This window comes from Pituophis catenifer, unplaced genomic scaffold, assembly GCF_029215685.1.
Source record: "Pituophis catenifer annectens isolate HBS135680 unplaced genomic scaffold, rPitCat1.0.hap2 SCAF_2, whole genome shotgun sequence".
NCBI classification, from domain to species: Eukaryota; Metazoa; Chordata; class Lepidosauria; order Squamata; family Colubridae; genus Pituophis; species Pituophis catenifer.
In genome coordinates this window covers 209,805,608-209,831,183 of record NW_027256882.1, presented here as the reverse complement: position 1 = coordinate 209,831,183, position 25,576 = coordinate 209,805,608, and the positions used below count along the sequence as shown (strand labels likewise).

The 25,576-nt window shown below is 35.5% G+C and overlaps 1 protein-coding gene across 1 annotated transcript in view; it reads right to left on the bottom strand.

Moving 5' to 3' along the window:
* The window catches only part of ECPAS (Ecm29 proteasome adaptor and scaffold), a 73,161-nt gene that overhangs the window by 39,982 nt on the left and 7,603 nt on the right, over positions 1 to 25,576 (bottom strand). The window contains exons 2-18 of the mRNA XM_070938570.1: positions 24,562 to 24,692; positions 23,942 to 24,058; positions 21,479 to 21,597; positions 20,362 to 20,511; positions 18,854 to 19,025; positions 17,908 to 18,047; positions 15,408 to 15,489; positions 12,316 to 12,435; positions 11,316 to 11,401; positions 10,527 to 10,605; positions 9,024 to 9,073; positions 7,688 to 7,754; positions 7,474 to 7,596; positions 6,280 to 6,383; positions 3,953 to 4,076; positions 3,457 to 3,537; positions 1,332 to 1,551 (exon numbers count right to left, since the gene is read on the bottom strand). Of these exons, the coding sequence (XP_070794671.1) occupies positions 1,332 to 1,551; positions 3,457 to 3,537; positions 3,953 to 4,076; positions 6,280 to 6,383; positions 7,474 to 7,596; positions 7,688 to 7,754; positions 9,024 to 9,073; positions 10,527 to 10,605; positions 11,316 to 11,401; positions 12,316 to 12,435; positions 15,408 to 15,489; positions 17,908 to 18,047; positions 18,854 to 19,025; positions 20,362 to 20,511; positions 21,479 to 21,597; positions 23,942 to 24,058; positions 24,562 to 24,692 (1,965 nt within the window). The remainder of the gene's footprint in view (positions 1 to 1,331; positions 1,552 to 3,456; positions 3,538 to 3,952; positions 4,077 to 6,279; positions 6,384 to 7,473; positions 7,597 to 7,687; positions 7,755 to 9,023; positions 9,074 to 10,526; positions 10,606 to 11,315; positions 11,402 to 12,315; positions 12,436 to 15,407; positions 15,490 to 17,907; positions 18,048 to 18,853; positions 19,026 to 20,361; positions 20,512 to 21,478; positions 21,598 to 23,941; positions 24,059 to 24,561; positions 24,693 to 25,576) is intronic.

Here is a 25,576-nt window from a genome sequence, read left to right as displayed (position 1 = left end):
ATCTATAGAGCCCACAACATCTCAAAGTCAAATTTATTTGATTTTGAGATTGACTGTTTTATAATAATCTCTCATAATTGCTTAGGTTGTAAGCATTTAATACTTACAATTTAAAAAAAAAAAAACCTAGAGAAAGGCCAGTTTGGATCCCCTTTTTCCCCCAACCTTAAAATGAGACATAAACCTAAATGCAACTCAAAACTTAAGTAATAAGATATGAACCCACACTGTCAGTGACTCACCCACGCAGAACCCAAAAGCAGGGAAGATGGAAGAATGAGTGGCGCAGCTGCCAAAATCTCGCGATACTGGAAGTGATGCCACTTCCGGTGTCGCTGTGATAAGAGGAAGTGATAGTAAGACCAGGGATGGGGAAAGCCTAGAATGCTGGAATTAATGAAAGACATGCCAAAGAGTAGAAATAGAAATATATAGCAGGGAATGCAAGATTAGAAAACCTGCATGTTTTTTTCAGTTATCTTTAGCAAATTAACTTCTGAAAATTAGTTAGCCGCTTCCCTTATAGTTTTTCACTCCTAGCTACACTCCTCAGTCAGAAGATAAAATTATTATCTAGTATCTTGAATTAGTATACAGCTAGGATAACAAAAAAGTTCAGTTAAACACGTGGTAAGGTAGAAGTGCTGGCAATGGCCTAAAATATAAGGCACCTATTTTTGAAAGGATTGGGAAAAAAAACAAAGTTTAGGTCTAACAACGATTATGCCACTTGAAATCTGCACAGAACCTCTGTATAGATAGGTAGTAATTGGGAAAGTACATTACTTTTATGCCTGATTTGAGGACAGACAGATCTGACTAGTTAATGAGAACAGAATTCTAAACCAGCTAAAGTTTGGCTTAGCTCTCATGCAGGATGGACAGTTTTCTCTGCCAAAAATTACACTTCCATTTTTTTGCCTTCTTTACTGGCCAAGACCTACAGAAAGAGGGCCTATCATTCAATTTATATTTCAGATAGGCCACCAGAACATAAAATTTGTTTCTTAAAAATGTAATAAAATCACTGTCAAAATTATGTAATTTTCAACACAATGGGCTTGCCAAAAATATACTCGCTGAACATACACTTTTTAGTTCTTCTAAAACTGGAACCACTTGAGCTTCAAAATATCAGCCTGATAGACAGGTGGCTTTGACCTAATTTATTGCATTAAAACAGACCTTACATTTCTAGAAAGTGAATCTGCTCCCACTAACAAAATGACCAACAATGGATGCTGAATTTATCTTTTGAAGCAGCGTATTACTCATTCATGATAAAGGTAGTAAAACATTTTTTTTTTAGCTTTGTGACCTGTGTTTCTCACCTCCAACACCAGAGAGCAACTGTTGAAGGAGACTTATATAGATCTGTACAGGATTGCTTTCACCACCCTTTGAGGATGAGGATGTTATAACATTTCCAGAGAGGAGGTTTCTTATATAACGGCCAATGGCTGGAGCGTGATCTTGCATATCAGCTAAGCTCTGAGAAGTAGGCACCACACCAGCACTGTGAGCAAGACACATCCGGAGATACAGCACTATCTAAGCAAAGCAGAAAAAAAATATAAAGGTCACCAACCTTCTCTTATAGAATAAACAACTGTGATTTTTTTTCAGCCATGAATCATAATACAATAATCACATCTATTGTGTTACTGTGATTTAAAATATCCAAAGGATGTCGTGGTTTTATTCATTACTAGGGTCTGTTAGGACAAATCAACCAAATTATCCCAATATTCAAAAGTTAAGAAGTTAAGGTTGACAGTAATTTGCCTAAAAACTTGTCATATTCTAAACTAAGCTCTCTGCCACACTATATCCTGAATATCTAAATTTGATGCCCTATGCCAAACCTATTTTTTAAAAAAGATTTTAAAAATAAAAACCTAAAATAAAGCAGTAGTCAATATGCTGCAAAATAAACTCCCTCAAAAAAAAATTACCATTTCTATGAATGCTTTTGAACTTTATAAGCCTATTTCGAATAAAAAGATAAGTAATAGTAGCTCAAGATATTTCACTCCCCACCTGGCCTGAAAAATAACGAAGATCAAATAGAACATCTAGGGTTTAGGTGTGGGCTATCACACACACACCAAGTTTGTTTTCTACCAAATGAGTGGGGTTTTTTTAGCAATAGCACTTAGACTTATATACCACTTCATAGTGCTTTACAGCCCACTCTGTAGAGTCAGAGTTTTACAGAGTCAGCATATTGCCCCCAACAATCTGGGTCCTCATTTTACTGAAGTTGTAAGTATGGAAGGCTGAATCAATCTCAAGCCAGTGAGAATTGAACAGCTGGCAGTCAACAGAATTAGCCTTACTTTTAAAATTACAAATATACATTATTCTGCTTGAAGCTACTACTGCAAAAGCCGGCCTAGTCTGCAGAAGAAAATCTATTAAAGAGATGACTGAAGAGTTGAACTTTGCTGTCTCATTTATTTCTTTGGGAATATATTAATTATATTATATTATATTAACAATATATACTATTAATATATATTAAATATATATTAATTAGCCAGTCTGTTTTAGTGAAAGAATTTTAAAATTCTTAAACTAGACAGATCATGGCTGATGTTACATAAATAGTACAATTTCACAAAGGAAAAGAGCAATATAGATATTGGATGCAGAAAGTTTCTTAATATCAACTTTCTAACCATTTTTTAATAAATGTCTAACTAAAGAAAAGGCAACGTATTTTTCTTCATGACCACATTTTAAATTTATTTATTTATTAGGCATTGGAAGAATGCAGAAGGCATGGCTGATAACGTTTAGAGGTTTCCTTTCTAGTGCTGAGAAAGAATGACTGGCCCAAGGACTGGCTTCCTGCCTAAGGCAGGACTAGAACTCATGGTTTCTAGCCTGGAGGCTTAATCACAACATCAAATTGGCTCTCCTAAAATATATCAGCATATTAAATTTACCATGGAGTTAGCTATTATTATTATTATTATTATTATTATTATTATTATTATTATTATTATTATTATGTAAAGGGAAAAATAATGTCCCATTTTCTCACTGAATATCAGGAGCAACTTGCAGAGGGGCTGGAAAAATGGGGAAAGTAAAACCAATCAGCAAAAAGCTGAATAAGGACCAAACAAATGCATAAAAAATCTATATAGCAATAAGAGATTAGGAAAGCCACTAAAGTCTTGGGTAAAAGGACTCTGCTGGCTCACAAAAGTACTAGCAATGTCCTCATCTGTTGAAAGAAAGCTTTGTGTAAAAAAGATGTGTCACTACTAAAAGCTGTCCCCTCATTCATAACCCACCAAACAGCCCAATAAAACCTCTGATGTAGATCTTAAGTTTCAAGTATGTGGTTGTGTAAAATATAGTATTTCAAGATGGCACAATATATACAGAAGAGAATTTTACTATTAACAAATAGGGCTTTCTCTAATTTGTAACTGAGATGCGTACCTCTCCAAAAGTAGCTGGGTTGAAAGGCATTACTGTTGTTCCAGTCATGTATTTAGCAGGAGTTTTCATTCGGTGAGAGGCCTAAAATAAAGTATTTATGCATTTAACAGAACATGGTGCTTATTCCTCAAATGTTTTGCAATTTATACAAATTACTGGGCTTTACAACTAGTCCTATGCCTTTATAGGTAGTCCTTGCTTAATGACTGCCTTGGACAGTAACCAAGTAACTTTGCGACCAATGCCTGCATTTACGACTTTTGCAGGTCTGTAAAGCAAAGGAAAGCTGAAGTAAGATCATAAAAACAATCACGGTCATGTGATATTTTTAAGTTAGAGACCACTTAAAGCCTCAACTGTAGTCACTAAACAAGGACTACATGTAATTCAGTTCATGTCCTCAACAGGGAACGGGGTTGGGAGTTCGGTATTATGGTTATAATTTGAACAGTGTGGACCATAGTATTACACAGAGTTTTAAGCTGAAGTCCTGTACCTTCTCTTGAATATACTGGACCATTTCTGGGAACGAAGGCATCTGTTTATCAGCACTTTCCTTTTCATTTTTACCAGGAAATGTTCTCAGAGCACGTTGTGCTTCTCCATGTACCTCTTCCCGCCTTTTAGAAATTAAAATACAACATTTTCATACATGTACAAACAAATAGAACCTTCTCTCCATCAACCTCCCAAAATAACTCGGCAGAAAAACATTAATTAATATGTCAGTTCATATTAATGCAAGGGCTGTTTATATTCTGGATTTGATTTCAAAAAGGTAATTCAGAATGTAGAATGTAGCACCTGTCTGCAACTCTTTAAAGTAGCTGCATCCTCTCCTGGAATCACACATAATTCAAAGAGGGAATCCATGGAATTCTAGGAAAAGACACAACTTCTTTTACATTGGGCTCCCTTGCACTCCAAAATACATTGCTTGAAATGTTTTCCACAGGATTGCACAACCCTAAGAACCAATTATTTAGCATTACATGCACAAACAAGAAACAACCAGGATCCTCTTTCTTATTTGGACACTGGATAACAATAAACTAAACTTTAGTTTGGTCCAGTAGACTCTTGACTTATCAAGTCTTAACAGAGACATTAAATAAATCACCCGTGACTTAAAATTGATTTTGCTTACGAATTGACTTAAAAAATACACTCCTCATAAATGTAAGCTACTTTGGAAAATGCAAAAATTAAAATTAATTCTAATTTATTAATTGTCCTAGCTGCAATAAAGAGGAAGACATTTTTAGCAGATACATAATTTAAATTACTAGCTTATATTATATATGAACTGGGACATTGCATTTTTCAGACTTTTTTTTTATTTTGACAAAACCTTATAGAAAAGATCTCTAGCTGTCCAAAGTCATCCAACTGTTGATGCAAGGTGAGGTTTAGAATTAAAAAATTCTAAGAGTAAATCAGATATTATTATGCCTGGTAATCTTCAGCAATGTTTCACTAAATTAAATAAATATTTTATCTGATCTAGCAAAGCTTTCTATATTCCAAAATACAGCCAAATATTATTTCACTTGCTACTTATAGGTTGGACATCAGTGCTTTGCTTCTAAGTTTTTACCAACTTTCTAAACCACTCATACAACTCTGAACACCACTTATTACACACAAGCTTATAAAAATTGTTTCCATATTTTTACTATTTCCACAGGTTTAAAGTGGTCAGTACCTTTATGATTTTGGCCTACAATGTTAGTTTTCAGAAGTTACGTTTGGACATAACTTTAGCTAGTATTTTCTCCTCTTCATCAGCTTTCTATAACGCCTTCATTTTTAAAACTTAATTATTATGTGTTCAACCATGCCTAATGGCCCCAATTGGGACTGGAATTGCAGTCTTAGATTGGGTGGTTGTAAAGCAAGACTTCATAGGACCACACTAATTCACAATGGCAATCGCAGCATTCCCCACTGCAGTTGTTAACTGAGAAATGCAGGTCATTAACCAAATACCCACTCCTGGCCAAGCCATTCCAGTCTTGGTCTCTTCCAGGCCTGACTCTCAATAAGGTAAAGGACTGCCTCCAACTCTACCTCCCCCCACCTATCTCCCCTTATTTGTTCCGTTTAGGGCACCCTGCCTTGCATGGTGGCAAGAAGCCCCAGTTGTCTTTTTCCATCTATGGAGAAGGTTATAAATATTAGCTTCAAAAACAAAGGTGATACCATTTACTAAAAGAGTTGCCAACCATCTTTTTAATTGTAGTCTACCAGGCCAGGCTCTGATAGTGATGGAGGAAGCAATTTTTGAGATAAAGCAATGAGTTTTAGATTTGATATACGAACTGGCATCAATAAGATGTACTAAGGGTGTGAGCCAAATATAAATAAAGATGCAAAGTAAGTTTCCAAGGATTGTGATAATCCCATGCTGTATGTTTGAAAAACTTGATGTCTAAAGTATGTCAATTAAAAGACAGCCAGTTCAGTATAATGGTTAAGGTGCTGGCCTAGAAATCAGAGTTCCAGTTCTGCCTTAGGCAAGAAAGCTGGCTGAGTAACTTTGGGGCAGTCACTCTCTCTTTCATTCCAATTCACTTCACAGGGTTGCAGTTGTGGGAAAAATAAGAGGAAGAAGGATTATGTACGTTCACTGCCTTGAGGTGAAATAATAAAGGCAGGATAAAACGCTAATAAATAAATAATATTTTACAGAACAAATAAAATGGATATCAATCGAAGTAATAGTTTAAAAGAATCAAAGTAAGAATTATTGATCCCTATTTAAGATACTGTTATATAACATTAGCGTTTTATACCCAGTCTAAAATGTAATATTAAACGTACGGATCTCCTGCAGCTAGAAGTAGCAAGTATCTTGAAGGAATGTGATCAGAAGGAAACACTGTGCTGGCAAATTTTACAGCTACTTGGCGGACTTGGACTTGAGGCTAAGAAAAAAGTCAGAAAGACGAAGAAATAATCAGAAACAAACTCTTTACCAAATCAGGCACTTACATACAATATTCAAAATACTGTATGCGCCAAAAGTAAAAAGGCAGGTACAAAAAGTTCTCATTTATAGCATGCTTTATTTCATTGTTATGATTTTTTAAATATTTTTTCCTGAACTTCCTTTAATGACTTAGGCATTAATTATATATTGTAATTAAACAAAATAATATGAAAAAATATCTTTGTAAATAAATAATAAATCTATGCTCATGCTTAATTTACCCAGCAAAGAACAGATTATTTAAGATTCCTTCTCAGGAATCAACATTTCTCAATATTTGAAATAGCACAAATAATTATTTTTGCTGCTCCCTTGGTACAGCAAAAGCAAGCACAATCATGTTAGTAATTATAGGTGTGATGCAACAAAATGTGAAACACAATATAGCATCTTATGACTGCCATAAAATGTTCAGGTTTTCAGGATATAATTGAAGGGTTAAAAAATGTGCTTATGCTTGTTTTATATGTAGTTCTAAAAGTAGTCTTTAACAAAATATTGCATAGATTAAATACTGCCTGTATATGATCAACTGGCATTATTTGTGATGCATATATTTTTTAAGATCAATTCATATGCAATTATTAAAGTGGAATAGAAGTTCCGTAATAAAAAAAAGCATATTGTTCATGTATACACTATGATAAACTAATTTTAAGCAATACAATTCCCTTTTAATGCACTGGACTATAATCCCCAAATCCTTATCTGAAATTTCTATGTTGCCTGGAAATTCTAAACAAATTTACCAACACAACTGATTTTGTGTGTGTGTGTGTGTGTGTGTGTGTGTGTGTGTGTGTGTGTGTGTGTGTTGTATGTATGTATGTATGTATGTATGTATGTATGTATGTATATCATGAAGAAACAAGGAATGGAGACCAGGCACAGCAAGGGAGAGGGAGAAAGAGATTTTTCTTCTCCTAATTGCATACCATAAATTAATATAACCATTCTTATGTACAAGGAATTAAGGGGAAACTAAGCCCAGGTTTTCACACTCCTTTCATATCCTGGTGACTTACCTTGATTAGGTTAGAGGCTACAAGTGCCTCCATGAGAGTACGAGGTGCTCCTTCTAAACTGGTGTATGCACCAACCATCATGGACAGAGCTTCCTGAATAGCTAGTCTGGTATCAGGGTCTTCCTGAAATGATATGCAGGTATTAATATCAAATAAGTATCTCACAAATAAGAAAAAAAACCCTCTTTGGTAAAATAAAAATAAAATCACCAACCTTAGAAAGAGCTTCAAAAAATTGTTGGACCAATGCAAGATCCTTGGTAAACAGTTGAGGTATTCGGCTGGAAAAAAGTATTTTTAAAAGGATTTTATTTGAAACAAAGTAGGAATTTCAATTAACATACTAACTAGACATTTTCTCAAACGGTATTTCTCATATACTACTTATTTTGTTCTAATGGAAATTTGTGAAGTTACCCAGAACTATTAACTTCTGTTTATTTGTTACATTTTAAGATTTTTATGTCAACACCATCAATATTGGGTTCCAAAATGTTAAATACCATATGTTACTGAAGTAAAAATCAATTGTTTTCTGATTCACCACTACCGGTATTTCTTCTTTTGGCCAAACCATAGATTGATTAGGACTTTAGAAGCATTACCAATTAAAATTACTGGCACTGACCTTCTGAAGTTCATCACAATTCATTCTTTTATGTACTTGGCTCATTCACGCAATCAGGATCTCCTACTTTTTCCTCATATTGGAATGACCACCTTTCATTTTGGATCTTTTTCCCATCTACCCCCTAATCTATGGAATCAATTCCCACCCTTGAACTATATTTGGATCTTATACCTTAAGATATAAAATGGTCCTTAACATGCTAGTTAAAGTATTGTAGCACTGAGATTAGATGTTTAAATGGATTTCTATTCTGTTTTGTGATTTTTATCTCATTTTATATTGCACTTAGATCAAAAACTACTAGTAACGATTAAAATACCTAAGCCCATTTTTGATCAATGAAAAGGTTAAAATAACAATGTGCAGATAAGTGAAAAATGATAGGAAACAAATGGGAAAGGCTGAATCAAGAGTACAATGGATTCTTCAGTCAGGATAGATTTTACAACTACAGAGCCAGTTTTCTATTAAGTGGGAGTCAGATAGTATAATTATCTGTATTGATATATTGATAAACCTAGGATTGCAACTTAAAGCTGATAGTTATTTGTCCTGCTATACAATCCTTTACACATTTGCTTTAAAATGCATCCCATGTTTATATTATATTAAGATTGTTTAGGATTGCAGATAGGGATGAGAATTTAGTAGCTCTCTATTACTCCAATTAAATTTAAATGTGTACCACTTAAGCAATGTAGACAAGAATCAATTTTTTCAATTTGATTCCTCCTTTTGTTAAAAATGGATTATTTCTAGCATTCACCTTCCCACATTTTTAACTTATAATTCTAGAACTATCAAAAGATAGCAACTGATCCACCCTTTACACTACGACAACCTGCTTGCTTGTTGATAGAGTACAATTGTTTTAGAACAATCAACTGACATCTCACCAGTCTAAATGCAATTTTATTACCTGGAAAGTTTGCCAACAGCAGAATAGGCCATTGAAAGCAGTTTGGGATCCTTCAATTAAAAAACAAACAAACAAACAAACAGAGATAAGCAAAGAGCCATGAAAGGCTCTTTCATTCATGTTACATTCTTACATCTTACGTTCATGTTTATCCTGACAATTATGTTTCTGTTATTTGATCTGTATTCTTCTTAAAATATGGTTCGCAGACACAAAACATTCTAAAAATTGAATAATCTTAAAACAGACCTGTTTATTACTGTTAAATAGATGGAATTGTGTTGTGCATACATAACAAAAATAACTGCATCACATAGCACTAAAACTACTTCTGACTTCTGTCAAAGAAGAGAGTGGGAAGTGCAAAACTGCACATGAAGACCAACATTATGGCAATGCCTTAGAGAAATAATCGGAAGTGTAGATTTGAGCACAAGTGCAGATATATATCTGGAAAATCAACAACAATTTCAATGTACCTAAAATAGATTTTACTCTATATTCAATGTTATAACAATGTACATGTAGGTCAACCTTTTGAAATACCGAGTCTTATATTGGTACATATAATGAGCACGGCAAAAAAAGTACAATATTGTTTCCTAGCTAGACAAATTATCTCTTAACCTGTTTTTTTTTACTGCCTTTCTGAATGTCTCCAGCATTTTTCAAGAAACACAGCTTGGAGGTTTTACATCTATTAACTGATTAACCAATGCCTCCTAGATAGGAACTGCCGATACGTAATAGGGAAAAAAGTTATCCTTGCAACTGAATACTCTTATGAATTACACTTATAGGCACTAAACATGTGCTACAGCCATAAGGATTCCCAATAGAACAAATACGCTTTTAGCTGTTCAATGGACAACCCTTCAATCATTTCATCATCTAACTGTTTCTAACAAGAAATTAAAGTATTGAACAAGAAAGAATTCAAGCCACAAAGAATCATAAGAAGGAAAGATCAACACAACTTGGTCAGTCTCAAATTGACTAAGTGGAAAAACCCAGAATGGCCAGCTCTAAGCCTTGGATAAAATTCAATGCTTTTTGATGGAAAGAAACAATGAAACGTTACTGGGACTGGAAAATCACTAATCAATCTAGGAGTGGAAGAAAGTCATATATTGACATGAAACGACTTTCTTCCATGCACAAGGGAACAAGCCAGGAAGCCATGGTTTTACCCAAACAAGAAGCTTTAATTATGACCACAATTTATCAGTGTGTTCTCCCACATGCACCAACAAAAGAATGAAACAGAATTTCAACAGATATAGATATACCAAGGGAATATCCTGCTTGACTATATAAGCATTCAATAATCCAAATATAGTAAATGTATTTTAAACCTCAATGGATTTGTTATAACTAGCTATACTAGTACTACCATAGAGATTAGTTCTTTAGAAAAAAAAACAAGTGCAAGTAATAAGAACATTTAACATTCTAAGTTCCACAAATAAGTAAGATTCTTTACAAGGCTCCCTTTGAACTCACCTCTTTATATTCATTTATCAATTTCGTCAGTCCATTCAAAAGCATCGGGCCTAATGGTTTTATCTTGCTGTCAGGGCAACTAAAATTCAATATATGAAAATAGTAATGAGTTAACAAGCAAAAAGCCTTAATAAGAAGAGTTGTCCTTATGTAAGAAAATTCTTTTCAAAGGATGCCTGTGTATCAGGAGTGGGAAATTAATGTGGCCAAAAGGCCATGTGAGAAACTTGGACTGTTGTGAAAGGCTGCCACTGCCCCACTCCACCACTGATGCCACCTCGATGTTACAGGCCAAACAGGACAGCCAAAGGGCCGGGTATGGTCTGAAGCCATAAAAATACCCAGGTCCACTCTGTGTGGCAATGTTCTTCTTTTGGCAGATAATGAGAACTTTTTTCAGAAAACTCACCATTTTCCAGTCTCTAGCTAGGTGCCTTAACAACTACACCAAATAGGACCAGACTAAACTGCAGATTATAAGAATGTTATTAAAATAATAACAATGCATTTTTCTTGAGATATATCACTAAATTGTATGTTGTATTCACATTAAATTACTTAATCTCCATTTCAATTGCACATATGATGTTATAGGAGAGCTAGTTTGGTGCAGTGGTTAAGGCATCCAGCTAGAAACTGGGAGATAGTGAGTTCTTGTCCCACCATAGGCACTAAGCTTGGTGGGTGACTTTGAGCCAGTTACTTTCTTCCCAGTAAGGAGACAATGGCAAACCACATCTTTAAAAAAAACTTGTCAAGAAAAAAAAGTCATGACATAAAAATACTTACATTACACAAATATGATGCACAAATTGAAGAGACAGAGTTCTCAGTTTAGCATTGGCGTTTGCACCAAAAAGCCCATCATAAACAACCTTAAAAAAATAAAACGAATGAAAAAATTTCAGGAGAAATATTATTTCAAACAATTTTTCTAGTCTCATAATGAGGATAATGCCAAAAATCTTCTGCATCCCAAATAAGTTTGATTAAATTAAATTGAATTTATTTATTTATTTATTTCATTTCATTTTAAAAAATTAATATTTTTTTTTAAAAAAGATAAATGACATCCTGAAGATACAAGCAGTCCTTGCTTAGCCATCACAATGGGACAGTCATTAAGCACCATGGTTGCTAAGTGGAAAATCACATGACCGCAACAGGGTTATAATGTTGATTCTTATTTGGTCATTAAGCAAATCACTGTTTAACTGCAATTGAGGACTTCAATTCTATGTTCTTCCTGACTGTAGGATAAATGAGGATTGGTAGCAAAGCTGAAATGCTGTTTTTTTTTTGTTTTATTTTGTTTTGCATGTACTTTCAAACATTGTAAGCAAACATTGTAAGCAAGGTAAGCAATCTGTGTGCCTTGGTGGTGCAGCGGACTAAAGTGCTGTTAAGTAGCACTTAGCTGCCAGCTGCCTGCAATTACTGCAAGTTCAAATCTCACCAGCCTCAAGGTTGACTCAGCCTTCCATCCTTCCGAGGTAGGTAAAATGAGGACCCGGATTGTGGGGGCAATAAGCTGACTTTGTATAAAAAGAACACTGCTTAGGGGGGCCTGAAAGCCCTACTAAGCAGGTATATACAAAAGTATGAAGGCTATTGCTTAACGCATTGTAAGCCGCCCTGAGTCTCCGGAGAAGGGCGGCATATAAATCGAACCAATAAATAAACAATAAATAAATACTCACACTCATGTAGGGGAATAAGTTACAAGCACACTGTTAAATACTGACTTCACTAAGAAATACAGTAATGAGACATATAAAAAAAGTAGTACCTGAATATTTGCAGGAAATGTTTCTGCAGCTTGCCTGGAACGCAGAAGATGTGGGACAATCTTTAACTTCACCCGAGTACTGACAGGATCACGTTTCAGTTCTGGTTTCAGAACAGCTCCCTGTTATAAACACACAAATGAATATTTCGAAACATAAAGTGATTAGAAAAAAACTAAATCACTTAGAAAAGCAATCACTGTGTACACATCAAATCTTTATTCTGGTCATTGACCAAGGTAACAATGTACATATAACCACAATGTTTCAAAGCCCTGAACTGTATAAATTACAAAAAAGAAAAAAAAAGTACTGAGATTACTACAAAGTAAAATATAACTTAGTGTACTCCAGAGGTTCCCAAATGTTCTTGGTTCACACTGGCTTTAGTGACTGGTTTCTCAATAATTTTTAGTGACTGGCTTCTCAATAACTTTTTCATGGTGTCTCTAGCAGTTCCCAAACTGTGCACTATGGAACCAAGGAAAGAATTGGGATAGCTCCAGTTATTAGGCAGTAAAATATGCCACTGTGTCCCTGTGAGTGTATCCAGTGGTGCCCTAGTTTGAGAACTACAAGTATATTCAAAGAAAGCCAAGATCCGCTCCCAACATGACAGGGCAATTATCCAAGATGAGAAACTATACATCCAGGTTATCCTACGCTTTGAATTTGATCTCCCAATGATGCTTGGAAGTGTGAAGAAAGCATTTACCTGAGATGCCTTAAACCAGCTGCATCTAGTTCAATGTCAGAATTATAGACAATTCTCATTATTTGTAGAGGTTCTATCCAGCATAAAACTGAATAACAAAACCCGAAATAATGAGATGAGTTTGCAGTTATGGGAACTGGAGGATAAGGTTCCAAAGCCTATAGCCATTGTCTTCTTCCCAGACAACAGTACAGCTGGATCTGTTTCTCTTTTTCATTGTTCACTTATAAAAGATCTGAGCTAGTCCAGCTGCAAAGCTCCAAGCAGCTTCTTTGCAACACCTAGTTTCTGAGCCCCTCTAACAGTGATTAATGGAGGGAACTGCCCTCTTTTAATATATAGCTTTTAGGACTCTTCTGCTTTGCATGGTTATTCAATAACCTTACTGCATTCTCGACACTATTCTGCCTGCTGATGATTTGTACCTGGCTCTAATCACTATAAACAATCTGAAGGCAGCAGTAATATCCATTGGTGTAACAGATTGCATTCAGCTCTCTGGAGGAAATAGTAATAACCAACAGGATGATTGAGGGATAAGCATAAGCTATCTGTGGCAGAACTAGCATTCACCTGCGGGAACACTCAGAGTTGGTTTAATGTCAGGGTTCCAAATAATACACCCATTACAGAACATAACTCTGAGGCAGGTAGATTCCTCAAAGAATAGTTTTATTTGGCTATATCATATTGGCACAGGCTGGTGAAAACCAACTCTGAGTGTTCCCGCAGTTTTCACCTAATTAAAAGTAAAAGTTTTCTCCCTTCCCCAAACAATCAGTCACATGGTCCAATCAAGGTGCCATATAGTTGCCTGGTAACATCACTCCTCCTCTCTCTCTGACCAGGTGTGAGAATGTCCTTGGTTCCCAGGAGAAAGTATTTTGTTTTGGCTACAAAACCCCAGCTATCTCCATTCCCACCTCCCTATCCCTCAGTTCCAGTGTGGCAACACTGATGCCTTAAAATGGCCTTGGTCAGGTCAGCTTCAGGGTTGACATTAAGATCCCCTCCACCAAGATTGTGAAAGAGTTGCATTGAGTCTGAATAAGCAATATGATACAAGCAGGCATCACAACTGATATGTCACTTAAGGCCAGCTTCCATGACAAACCATGTACAGCCCTATAACTTGGCTAACCTAGTGGGAGATCCTCTGCAACCAAGCTGTATTGCAGATATAAATGCGCAGGTGAACAAACTCTTAAAAACAAGTACAGTGGTATCTTGGTACTCAATTGTTTTGAAACCCATCAAATTTGGTATTCAACCCATTTTGACAGGAAAATTTTGTCCCGATATTCATTGTTTGTTTCGTACTCAATGCACAAGCTAGAATTTGTCGGTGCCAGCTGCCTTGCAACTCACTACATTATTCTTTATGGGAAAAATCTGTTTCGTACTCATCATGCCTCCCTGGAACCAATTAACAATGAGTATCAAGGTACCACTGTAACAAAAAAGGAGAAAACATAGATGAAATTTTTAAGCACACATTGAGAATGTAGACAAAAAGGGCTGCCTATAATATTTCAATTTTGCAGTAGAAGAGAGCTTTTTTCAGTGGCAGTACTGATACAGGATAAAGATCTTGATGCATTCTGGAGCCAGTGAGCACATTTAAGAGTCTTATAGAAATGTGGATGTCTAGCAATTATGTTGTCAAGGTAGTTATAGCTTTTTCCACTGTAGGACCCAGGCAATAAAACTCTCAGATACTTCTTTAAGTTTTTTTTTTTTTAAAAAAAACAAACAACCTCATAGTATTGTTTTCTTCTATTGGATTTTAGTTTGGATTGAAATGTTGTCTTTCTGCTTTAAGGATAAAATAAAACAAACCAAGATAAAACTAATTTCAGATGCAGGTTGTCCTCAACTTACGATTGGTCACTTAGCAACTGTTCAAAGTCACGATGGACCTCCCTGGGGGGACGACAACTTATGATCAGGATTCAAAGTTCTAATGGTGAGGGCCCTCTCTGCCCTCCCTCCTCCCACCCCAGTCCTATGCCTGTACTTTGGCCAGATTGCATTTATGACTGTTTGCAACCATTAAAAAGATAGTAAAATGGCCACTTTATGACTGTCACAACTTACAATCCTAAAAGGGAGGATCCATTACAGTCATAAATCAAAGACTACCTATACTCAGCTGCCTGGAATAAGAAACAGCAGCTCTTTTTTTCTCTAGAAAACATTTTTCTTCCTTTACTTCTAGGTTAATGAAAGAGTAGGAAAAATGTGAATGCAAATAACTTAAAATGATATTCTCTACAATAGCAAATAATCCATATTATAAAATATGTAATACCAAATGATACACAAAGTGCAAAAAATAGAAAATAAGAAAGATCACAGATTTAGGTATGCAATTCTTACCTCCTTGGTTTTTAGTGGTATATCCCCAAGGTAAACTTTGTACAGCTTGTTGATGATGACTGGGTTATTCCAGTCAATTAAACTAAGGGAGGAAGGGAAAGAGGGAGAAGAAATTTACTAAAAATCAAATTGATTGGCAAAATTCATTTTTTTTCTTCCATAGTTTCTGTTTTCAGTAATTGAGTTGCCCAAATTAAATTAATTACTGGTTCTGTTAAGCGTGTCTGTGGAGATTCTCAATCATCCAGGTTACGGTTGTCCTAAAGGTGCTTTTCCAAAAGGCAACTGGACTTATTTGTTTTTTTCCTTGAAAATGTTTCCTGGAAAACCAAAGAAGCTTCTTGGATGAGAAGTGGAACATTTTCAAGGAAAAAAACCAAGAAAATCTAGTTGCCTTTTGGAAAAGCACCTTTGGGACTCATTTGGCCACCTGCTTCTCGCTACCATCAGCTGCTCTCACCACCCCAGCCCTGCCTCGCATATCTGCACCCCCACATACCACTATGGTATTAGCTGGGAACTGGTTTCACACTACCTTCTTTTGTGCCACCGCAGCTTCCTTCTTTTATGCCAATGCAAAAGAAGCATCTGGCTAAAATTATGGCATGCAACTGCCATAATTTTCTTGGGTTTTCTTTCACATGCATGCCCTTATTTTCACAAAACAATACTCTGGATGAAGTAAAAATGAAGGCCCTGGCTGGCATGTGAATGGAGGCCCTGGCTGAAACATAATCAGAAATCCTGGCTGGCGCATTAATGGTGGCCCTGGTCAGGGCATGAGAGAAGCCATAGCTGAACTGATGCAAAAGAAGGTGATGTGAAAGAAGGCTCCACTGGTACAATACTGGTGTCCATTCCAGGAGATATTAAAGGGGGGGAGGGAGGACTAGACAGCAGGAGCCGCTGGCAGCAGGTGACAGGCAGACTTGCCAAAAAAGTGGTCGTAAATGCAGATGGGGCCAAATTTGTTCATGTGACTGTGGGGATATTGCAATGGAAGGAACTTCAAGGACCAGTCCTAAACTCCTTCATTCATTTCATTTCATTTCATTTCATTTCATTTCATTTCATTTCATTTCATTTCATTTCATTTCATTTCATTTCATTTCATTATTTCATTTATTAAACTTTTATACCGCCCTTCTCCCGAAGGACTCAGGGCGGTGAACAGCCAGGATTAAAATACATACAATATGAAAATTAAAATAATTTAAAAATAATTAAATCAATTTGGCTTCCCCAATTTAAAACCCCTTACCCATAAAATTAACCAATTAAAAATTTTAAGCCAGCCCGGCTTGCTGAAAAAGAAAAGTCTTCAGAGCCCGACGGAAAGTACGGAGGTCCGGGATCAGTCGTATCCCTGGGGGTAGTTCATTCCATTCAGCACTGTCATAACTCCAGTTGCTAAATGAATGGACACTAAGCGAGGATTACCTGTACTGGAATTAGCAACAACTGCTGTTCATTTTCTCTTGAAAATAACATGTGCTTGGATCTCAGAATTAACTTTTAAAAAAATATCTGTACTTTACAGTGTTTTTTGTTCCCAACTTTACAATCCATTTTTATTTTAATAGTCATACTAAGGAACACTCCTGTACTCTTACAAACAACCAATAGTTACCAGGAACTTGTGGAAACTAATACTAGAATCTAGGCCTTTCCTAGCATATATCTTCAATAATTTCATAAAATACTAACTACAGGGACATTTAGATATATTGTAAAGAAATTAATACTGTACCTGTTTAGAGAAGCACCTTTAAAAGTATGACATAAACAATTCTAATTCTGAAACCCTACAGTGTGATTAAATAAATCACTACACTACTTAAAGGCTTTGCTTCACATAATTTGAGAAATTGTTAAAGATTGATTAATATTCTTTTAAAGTCTCCCCAAACCACTAGAAACTACGTGGCTATATGAATGAAATTTATCTACCTTTACTGAGGTATTATGCACTGAACCTACTGTATTTAGGAGCAATGAAGCCATGGACTCAGTTTCATTTTGAAGTTTCCTTAATGAATGAAATCAGAACAGGACCTTATTCTGCAGATAATATCCTTAAAATCCTCCCCAGAATGAGGAATCTTACCCAGATTTTTCAATCATAGAGAGTGATATAAGCTAAAAATGCTTAGAATCCCTGATCATAAAAGCCTTGGCAGGCTCTTTATTAGCAAATACAGCACTGAAAACTACCTTAATGATAATAATTACCTGCTGAAAAGCAGGTATATATCAAACCTGAGGAGATACACTATTACCATTCATACTAATATATGGATGCCAATATTCTAGAATAAATGAAGTGCTGCTATCATTGTGGTCAAATGTAGAGATGTCTACATCCTATCAAATGCAATTCAAAAAATGTGCCACTGTGATACACAAAATAATTTTGCATTAAACAAAACCAATCTTATTTTTTAAAATTCATAATAAACCATCACTTTTGTTTTTAAACATCTATATTATAACCCATTACCTTTGCTTGCTTTTGAGTTCAAGATCTGCTGCAGTGGCTACACTGTGCCGTGTATCACTAGAGGCAATAACCAAATGTATGACAGCTTCAAGTTCAGGCACCTGCTCAGCTTCAATGAACTTTACAATGCCCAATTTACACTGCCCAACAAAGGACACAAAAAATAATTAAAAGGTGTTCAGTACAATCTCATACATTGTCTATAAAAAGTATATTTTTATTATTACTGAGTGATAGAACTAGATAGAGATGGATAGAGAAATAACAAAAGGCTTTGCCTTAAAGCAGAAATGGGGAAATTATGAGGCTCAATACATTACAGAAGGAGAATTCCCAGCAACATCAGTCAATCTAAGTAATAGTGAGCCATAATGGGAATTCTGATCCAACCATTTGTGGAGGGTCAGAGGTTTTCAGTCATTTAAAGGTAAAGGTAAAAGTTTCCTCGGTCCAGTCATGTCTGACTCTAGGGGACAGTGCTCATCTCCACTTCATAGCTGAGAGAACCAGTAATGCTAAAGACTCTTTCCATGGTCATGTGGCCAACATAACTATATGTCAAGACGCCCGGAATGCCATTACCTTCCTACTGAAGTGGTTTAAAATGATATTCTCCGAAATACTTCTCATCTCCATAAAAATATGCTCTTTATCATGCACATTACATTATTCAGAGTTTTGGAATGGTGCAATATCATATGCTGATGCTACTTAGTTTTACCATTTTTTTTAAGTTTTTGTTTTATATTCTGTATTTTATTTCAGTTAACAATCCAAGAAAGATGCAATATAATTAAAATTAGAGTACGCATGAGCTGAGACAAATAAAAATTCACAGGATAAGTTAATATGTTTATTTATGTTGTAAGTTTATTTGTTTGGCCATTTGTTTTAATTAAGCTATTTCCACCCCTCACCCATTGGGCTATAATTATTTGGCTTTTACCTGTTCCAGCTGCTCAGGTGTCCATGGACTGTCTCCAATTACCCGCTTGGCTGCATAAAAGCTCATTCCTGGAGGAGGCTGAGGGATTCCAGATCCTCCAGAAGTACTTGATGAAGAGGAACCCTGTCCCACTGGCACACTCTGGCGACTCTGGGATTCATTTAATACATATCTAGAAGGAGAGGGGGGAAAGTTTATAAAATCCTCTATTAGAAATGATGAGTGAATGTATCAATCTTTGAGTGCTGCACATTTTAAATTATGTCAGTCTGAAAAACCAGCCATAACCTCAGTTATAGAAACAAAAATTGGACTTGAAAAAGCAAGATATTAAAATAGATAATTATTTTTCTGTCACATTAAAAAATACTATTTTATCAATTTTGGAGGTATTCTGGAGCCTGTCAGGAACCATATAAACTCTGAGGCTTTGAGATTATACATTTCTAAAATAAAAGAAATCTAGAGAGCCACTTTGGTCTAATAGGTAAAGGACCAGGTTAGAAAACTGGAGACTGTAAATTCTAATCCTGCCTTAGCCCTGAAATCCAGCTGGATGACCTTGGGCCAGTCACTCTCTCACAAGCCAACTCATCTCACAGAGTTGCTGCTGTGGGGAAAATAGGATGAGGAAGGTGTGTTGGATATGTTTGCCACCTTATTTGAAAAAATAATAAAGGCAGAACATAACATTTTAAAAATTATATAATTACATTAATCAAGACACCTGTATAAGAATCTATTTCCAGAGACCGATAAAAAAGCATCTAGACAGAATAGATTTTAATTATGCTGTTAACTTGATCAGTATTAATGTCTGTCAGTTAACTTTGTATGCCTTTGTGCCTAGCAGACAGATAAAAAAATTCTGCATCCTAAGATTTGAGGACTTTTACAAGGCTGCTGGACCATTTGTACATTAATGAAGTGCTGACATGTACTTTATTTGAGACGACCTCGAAACCTGACAGAACATTTATTTCTGACAAAAAACACCCATTGGGTATAATGGACTCATTTAAGAATTGATGACCATGGCGTTTGGTTAACTGCCACTTAACAATTTATGTTCATAATTCCAGTTTTAATTAAGTCAAGGACTATCCATAATTGGCTTAAAATGGTGAGTCAACCATGTCACAACCATGTCAATCACAGAGATTTTGCACTACACGAGCTTTTACTCAATGGATTAGAAAGTAAGCCAAAACCAAACCAACCACATTAGAACTTAATGTGATTTGTTATCTTAAGAGCTAACAAATATCTGGGTAAGAAACTCAATGCTTCTAGTAATTTTCCTGTGATTATAGTATCTTTAGAATCTGCACTCACTGACCCACCTATGGATTTTTAAATGATCTGAGGTGAAAATATGATTTTCATTAAAAAAAAAAACCCTCTAGAGAATGTCATCAATGGCAGAATATCACTTTAAAAAGAGTCTTCCCTCTCCCTTACTAATCCTAGCAGTACCTATCACCTGAATAAACTTCATAATTACTTACCCATAAGGCATGAGGAGAACATCCAACATAAAATCCAACAGCAGTTGTACAGTCTTTGGTTTTTCAGCAAGATTAAACGGAGAAGCTGCTTTCAGAGGTTCAACAGGATATTTCATGTGAAAAAGTGTTGGTATTAGAAGATGCATTAGGCTGCAAAACAATTGTGTACATTGCAATTATATGTAAGAATCTGCCTAAAAATTCATAAACATTCATTTATTTATGCTATTTAGAATAGAATAGAATAGAATAATTTTATTTCTATACCGCCCCCCTCCCGAAGGACTCGGGGCGGTGTACAGCCAGGTAAAAACACAATACAGATATCACAATTTAAATTTAAAAATTATTAAAAGTATTACATTCAAGGCCAATTAGCTAAAAAATCCCAAAAATTTAAGAATTCCGAATTTAAAACTCAATTTGAAGCTAGCCCTGCCTGTCAGAAGAGCAGGGTCTTAAGAGCACAGAGGAAAACTCGGAGGTCAGAGATCTTGCTTATCTCCGGGGGCAGTTCATTCCAAAGGGCAGGTTTGCATTTGCATTTGCATATTTGCATTTTTAAAAACTTTTAAGTGGGAATTGCAGACAAGGAAGACCACATAACTTCATGGTTTTCATGAAACCACTTTCCTTTCTTTCATATTTAGTAGCTAATTCCAAATGGATCTGTATTATTCAAATTGCTTTGAAATGTATTAAACTGAAATGTTAAATGTTAAGGAGGCTGGATCCAAGAATTAAGATTTATCTGTATGACAAAATGTTGGATGGCAAAAAAGCAAGGTATTTAAAGTGTAACCATTGCCTAGGAAAGATAGCTGAAACATTTTTTTAGGTCCCAGGAAACAAAATAATATTCAGACCAATCCCTCATTTGTTGGGATTTAAGAAGGAGTGGCGGTTCAGGTCAATCAGACATTCAAGTTTTTATTATTATAGCCTATCTCAATAAGACACAATCTTGTCTCCCTGTGGAATCTGCCTTGCCGCGCTGACACAAAGTAATAGAGGGGAACCATCATTTCTCTGAACATGAATTTGCAGTCTTTAATGGCTAATTTATTAAAAAGAATGATTTTTTTCAAATGAAAGCTTTATGCTCAGAATATTATACCTGTCTTGTTGGGGTTGAGGTTTTCCTTCCATTGCAGTAAGGAGAGTGGGTGCCAACTCACATTGCTTTTCCACAGGCAAACGAGGGTAACCCATCTTAACATATATTATTGTAAAATTCTGTAAAATGCAAGATATGTCTGAAAAGAACCACTACAAAAAACAGCCCTACAGTACAATATCAACAAATTTTTAAAAACTTATGACTCAAAATCATTGATAAATACCACTGAAATGTTTACATTGTTCAAATAGTCCAGCTCACCAAAAATATTTCACAACTTCATTTACTTTGATAACTTTAGAGAAATACTCCTGACATGGTAGGAGTTGTCTACAGTAGGAAAAGAGCAGATGGGGTCTAATAACACCTTTTCCAACTAACACATTTTATTAAACAGCCTAAAAGCCAGCTCACCAAAACTTATTCCTTTGAATTACCGTATTTTTCTTAAACCCAAAAAATAGGTGAAAATGCCTGTGCGTCTTATAGAGTGAATATTGCGGCGGGGGGAGGGGGGTTGTCACTGCTCGCCACCAGGGAACACTGGAGCCTTTGCTGCCAAGCAACTGATTGATGGTTGGATTGGCCTCCTGGAATATCGCCGATCAGCTGTTCTAGGTGGTGGGGAACACCGCCACCTTTGCCAATTGCAGCCAATCCAACTCAAGTGTCCAATCACACTTGGCCAAAAAAATTCTATTCTATTCTATCATCACTGCCAAATGAAGGCGGCGGCGATAGGCAGCAGCGAAGGCAATCCCTGCCACCTAGAACAGCTGATCAGCGGTATTCCGGGAGGCTGATCCAACTGCCAATCAGTTGCTTGGCAGCAAAGGCTTCAGCTTTCCTCAGCGGTAGCAGCAGCTCAGCTCAGTTGACTGATGGTGGGCATAATGGAACAGAGCCCCGACGAGCCACGTATTGGGGCTGAATAACGTGCTGAAGCTGACCAGGTTGCTTGCTGTTTGCTGCAAGGATGCTAGCCAGATGAATACCAAATGGATGCTGGGAGGCAGAGGCAGATTTTTCTTTTCTTGCTTTCCTCCTCTAAAGCTAATGTGTATCTTATGGTCCGGTGCATCTTAAAGTGCAAAAAATATGGTAAATGTATTACTCAGAAAATGTGCTACCAGGTTCCATCTGATTTTTTTTTTTACAGTTGACATGGGGAATGCATGTACCAATTTCATGATAAAAAAAGGAGCCTTTTTACTAGGAGCCTCTTATGCCTGCATTCTAGTGATTGCATTATCTTCAAGTTTCTGACTCCAACCAATTATGACATTAATGATGTGGACCATTATATCAAGGACACTTCATCTTAGCAATTACCTGAGAAAGTTCTAGTGCCACCTAAAAGCAGTTGTTATTAACTGGCCGAAATGTATATTTCAGTTCATGTCTAAGCATCCGTAATGCCATACTACACTAGTTTATGAAAACCTTACCTGGACATTTTTTATAAAGTAAAAGAAATAAGGTCTTTGTCACTGGAATGGACCAAGTATATATCTAAAAACATGTACTAAAGGATTATCTTCACTAAACTTCCACTGAACTAAAAATTAAACTGTTTACATACCTATCCATATAAATATTTGTATATTTCCTATGCAATTTGAGAAAAGCTAACATTCAGAGGTAAAGGCTTTTGGGCAGAAATCCCTGTTCAATCCACTGCATCTTCAGGTAAATTGGAAAACTTACAAAAAATATCAGTGACTAAAAGCACACATCTGTTGAGTGGACCAGCCACTGCAGTTTTAAATCATGGCTTAATGTGTTGCAGAGATTCCACAAAGTGTGATTTATTCCATATGTTATAATTGTATAATCCATGGCTTAGAGTGAAGTGTGAACCAAGTGAGTAATAGTGCAGTTCAAATACAATACACCAAAATTGTACAAATTATAGTTTAGCAGTCATGAACCAAGTTAATGTGGTGGCAATCCATAACCCTAACATTACTCTTTAACTCTACCAATTCTCAGTAAAGCACAATGTCTTTGTTGTAATAAGTTATGTGTAAACTTAAACTGCAAGGACAGAGCATTGACATTAACTTGTTAAACAGAACATTTCCTAATGAGATTTAGTTATTGGCAAGAACGTTAAATGTATATGAAAATAAAACACTCAAAATATTTTGTTGCTATCCATTTTGATGGACTTTTAAATATTTTTTAAATATGACAAATGGGTGTAGTTATATATAAACATTAATTAAAACACAGTTGGAGTGTTCAAGGGTTACATTTAGGAAAGCACTTCCCAGCAGCTACAAGTCAGCAAACCATCCCTCTCTTTATCTGCTGTTTATACAGTAGGCTTATTATTCGAAAGCTGGACAAAGAATACGTAGGCAGGAGATAACCAGCTATTATGCTTAAGCACGATGTGCAAAGACAATCATAATCTTAGAATTCATGAGTAAAATTCTGTAAGAAGAAAGGACTTACTGTAACAAAGGACACTGCAGAAGGATCTTGATATTGGACTAATAAAGTCTCCACTGGAAGTTGGATTTTTGGGCGACTTTTGATTCGTTTGTTCAGATGAACTAGCAATTCCATTACCTAAAAAGAAAAAAATATCATTCCTTCATTTTATTGATCTAGGTTTCATTTCCCAATTGTGAAATATAATAAATAAAAATATCTGTATTATCAAATGTCCTATTTGTCTTTCCATTTGACCTTTCACAGAAAAAAAAAAAAGAACCAAGTGACTCTATTATTTGGACCTGAACTGAAAAAGAATTACAAGGTAACAATATTTGCAATGGCTTCAAGGAATATATTATGATATACAGCTTCCAGCTTGAGGGAAACACAGCTTACCCAAACAAGGTCAGATCTGGCTAGTACTTGTATCATCACACAAACTCTAAACTAGAATGGACAGCTGAAAATGCACCCTAGATGAAAGCAATAGCTTTGTACTGAAAATTACATGTTTTCATCAAGTGATCATGAGTTAAATTCGTCTCAAAGGACACTATCTATATATAAAACCAACATGGGAGTATTTTTAAGCACTTTGTGTTTGACAGACTTCGGCATACAGATAATATTCATACCTTTTTACGTACTCCTTCCTGTGTACTGGAAAGTTTTAAAAGAACAGGGGGGAGGAATTTGGATATAATATTCTGCAATTGCTCATCTGTTTCTGCATGGCCAAGACGCAAGAATACACGTTCAAGCTGATCTAAAATAAAGGAAGAAAAACTGACCTATAACTAACAGCAAACAGTTCAAAGAAGCAATGTCATACCAACAAGTTCAGCATTAAATAGTGGCTCTCAATTGGTTTTACTAATGATCTTATTTGCAAGGTCACCCTGCATTTGTCATGTGTGTTTTTACACAGATGCAACACGTATTTAATATCAGAAAGTATAGGGAATTATTTATTAAATTTATATCTCCCTGTCTAGTTACTCTTTGTTTTGTTCAAGGTAAGGAAAAGACATCCATCTGCTTCTAATTTTATCACTCTAGTTTGCTGAGTGATCAAATTACATATGCATCATTGGATGAAGGTTTGCTGAACAAGTATCACTGAATCACACAGCATAAAAACTTTTGACACTGCTTTTGGGTCACATACTTTTTTCTTCTTTTACACAAATCATAATGTATTCCATTACATGCAAATTTTAATTCATGAAATAAACACTACTTGATCAATCAATCAATGAAAATTTTAATCAGGTGATAGGCTCAGGAAACATTGTTTAAAGTACTCAGATTCTATTCTAGTACAATAGAAAAATAGTTGCTTTTTTACTTATCAAGTAAAAAGATATCAAAAGACAAGTCATGTATAATATGTATATATTAGATCTGCATATTATTGAGAAGTAAATATGCAAAATTTAAATCAAAATCAGTTAATTACGTTATTTTTTTTATTACAGATTACACTGCCTTCAGTTATATATCATTTGATTCTCTGGAAACATTCAATGAATGAAGTCAAATTTCCTCTTAATTTTTTTAAGAGCATACAATGTTTTCCTTATAAAGAAAGCAATTTACTTATTTGCAAAGTGTATACCTTATGTTCAAAAGTAATAATTTCATGCTATA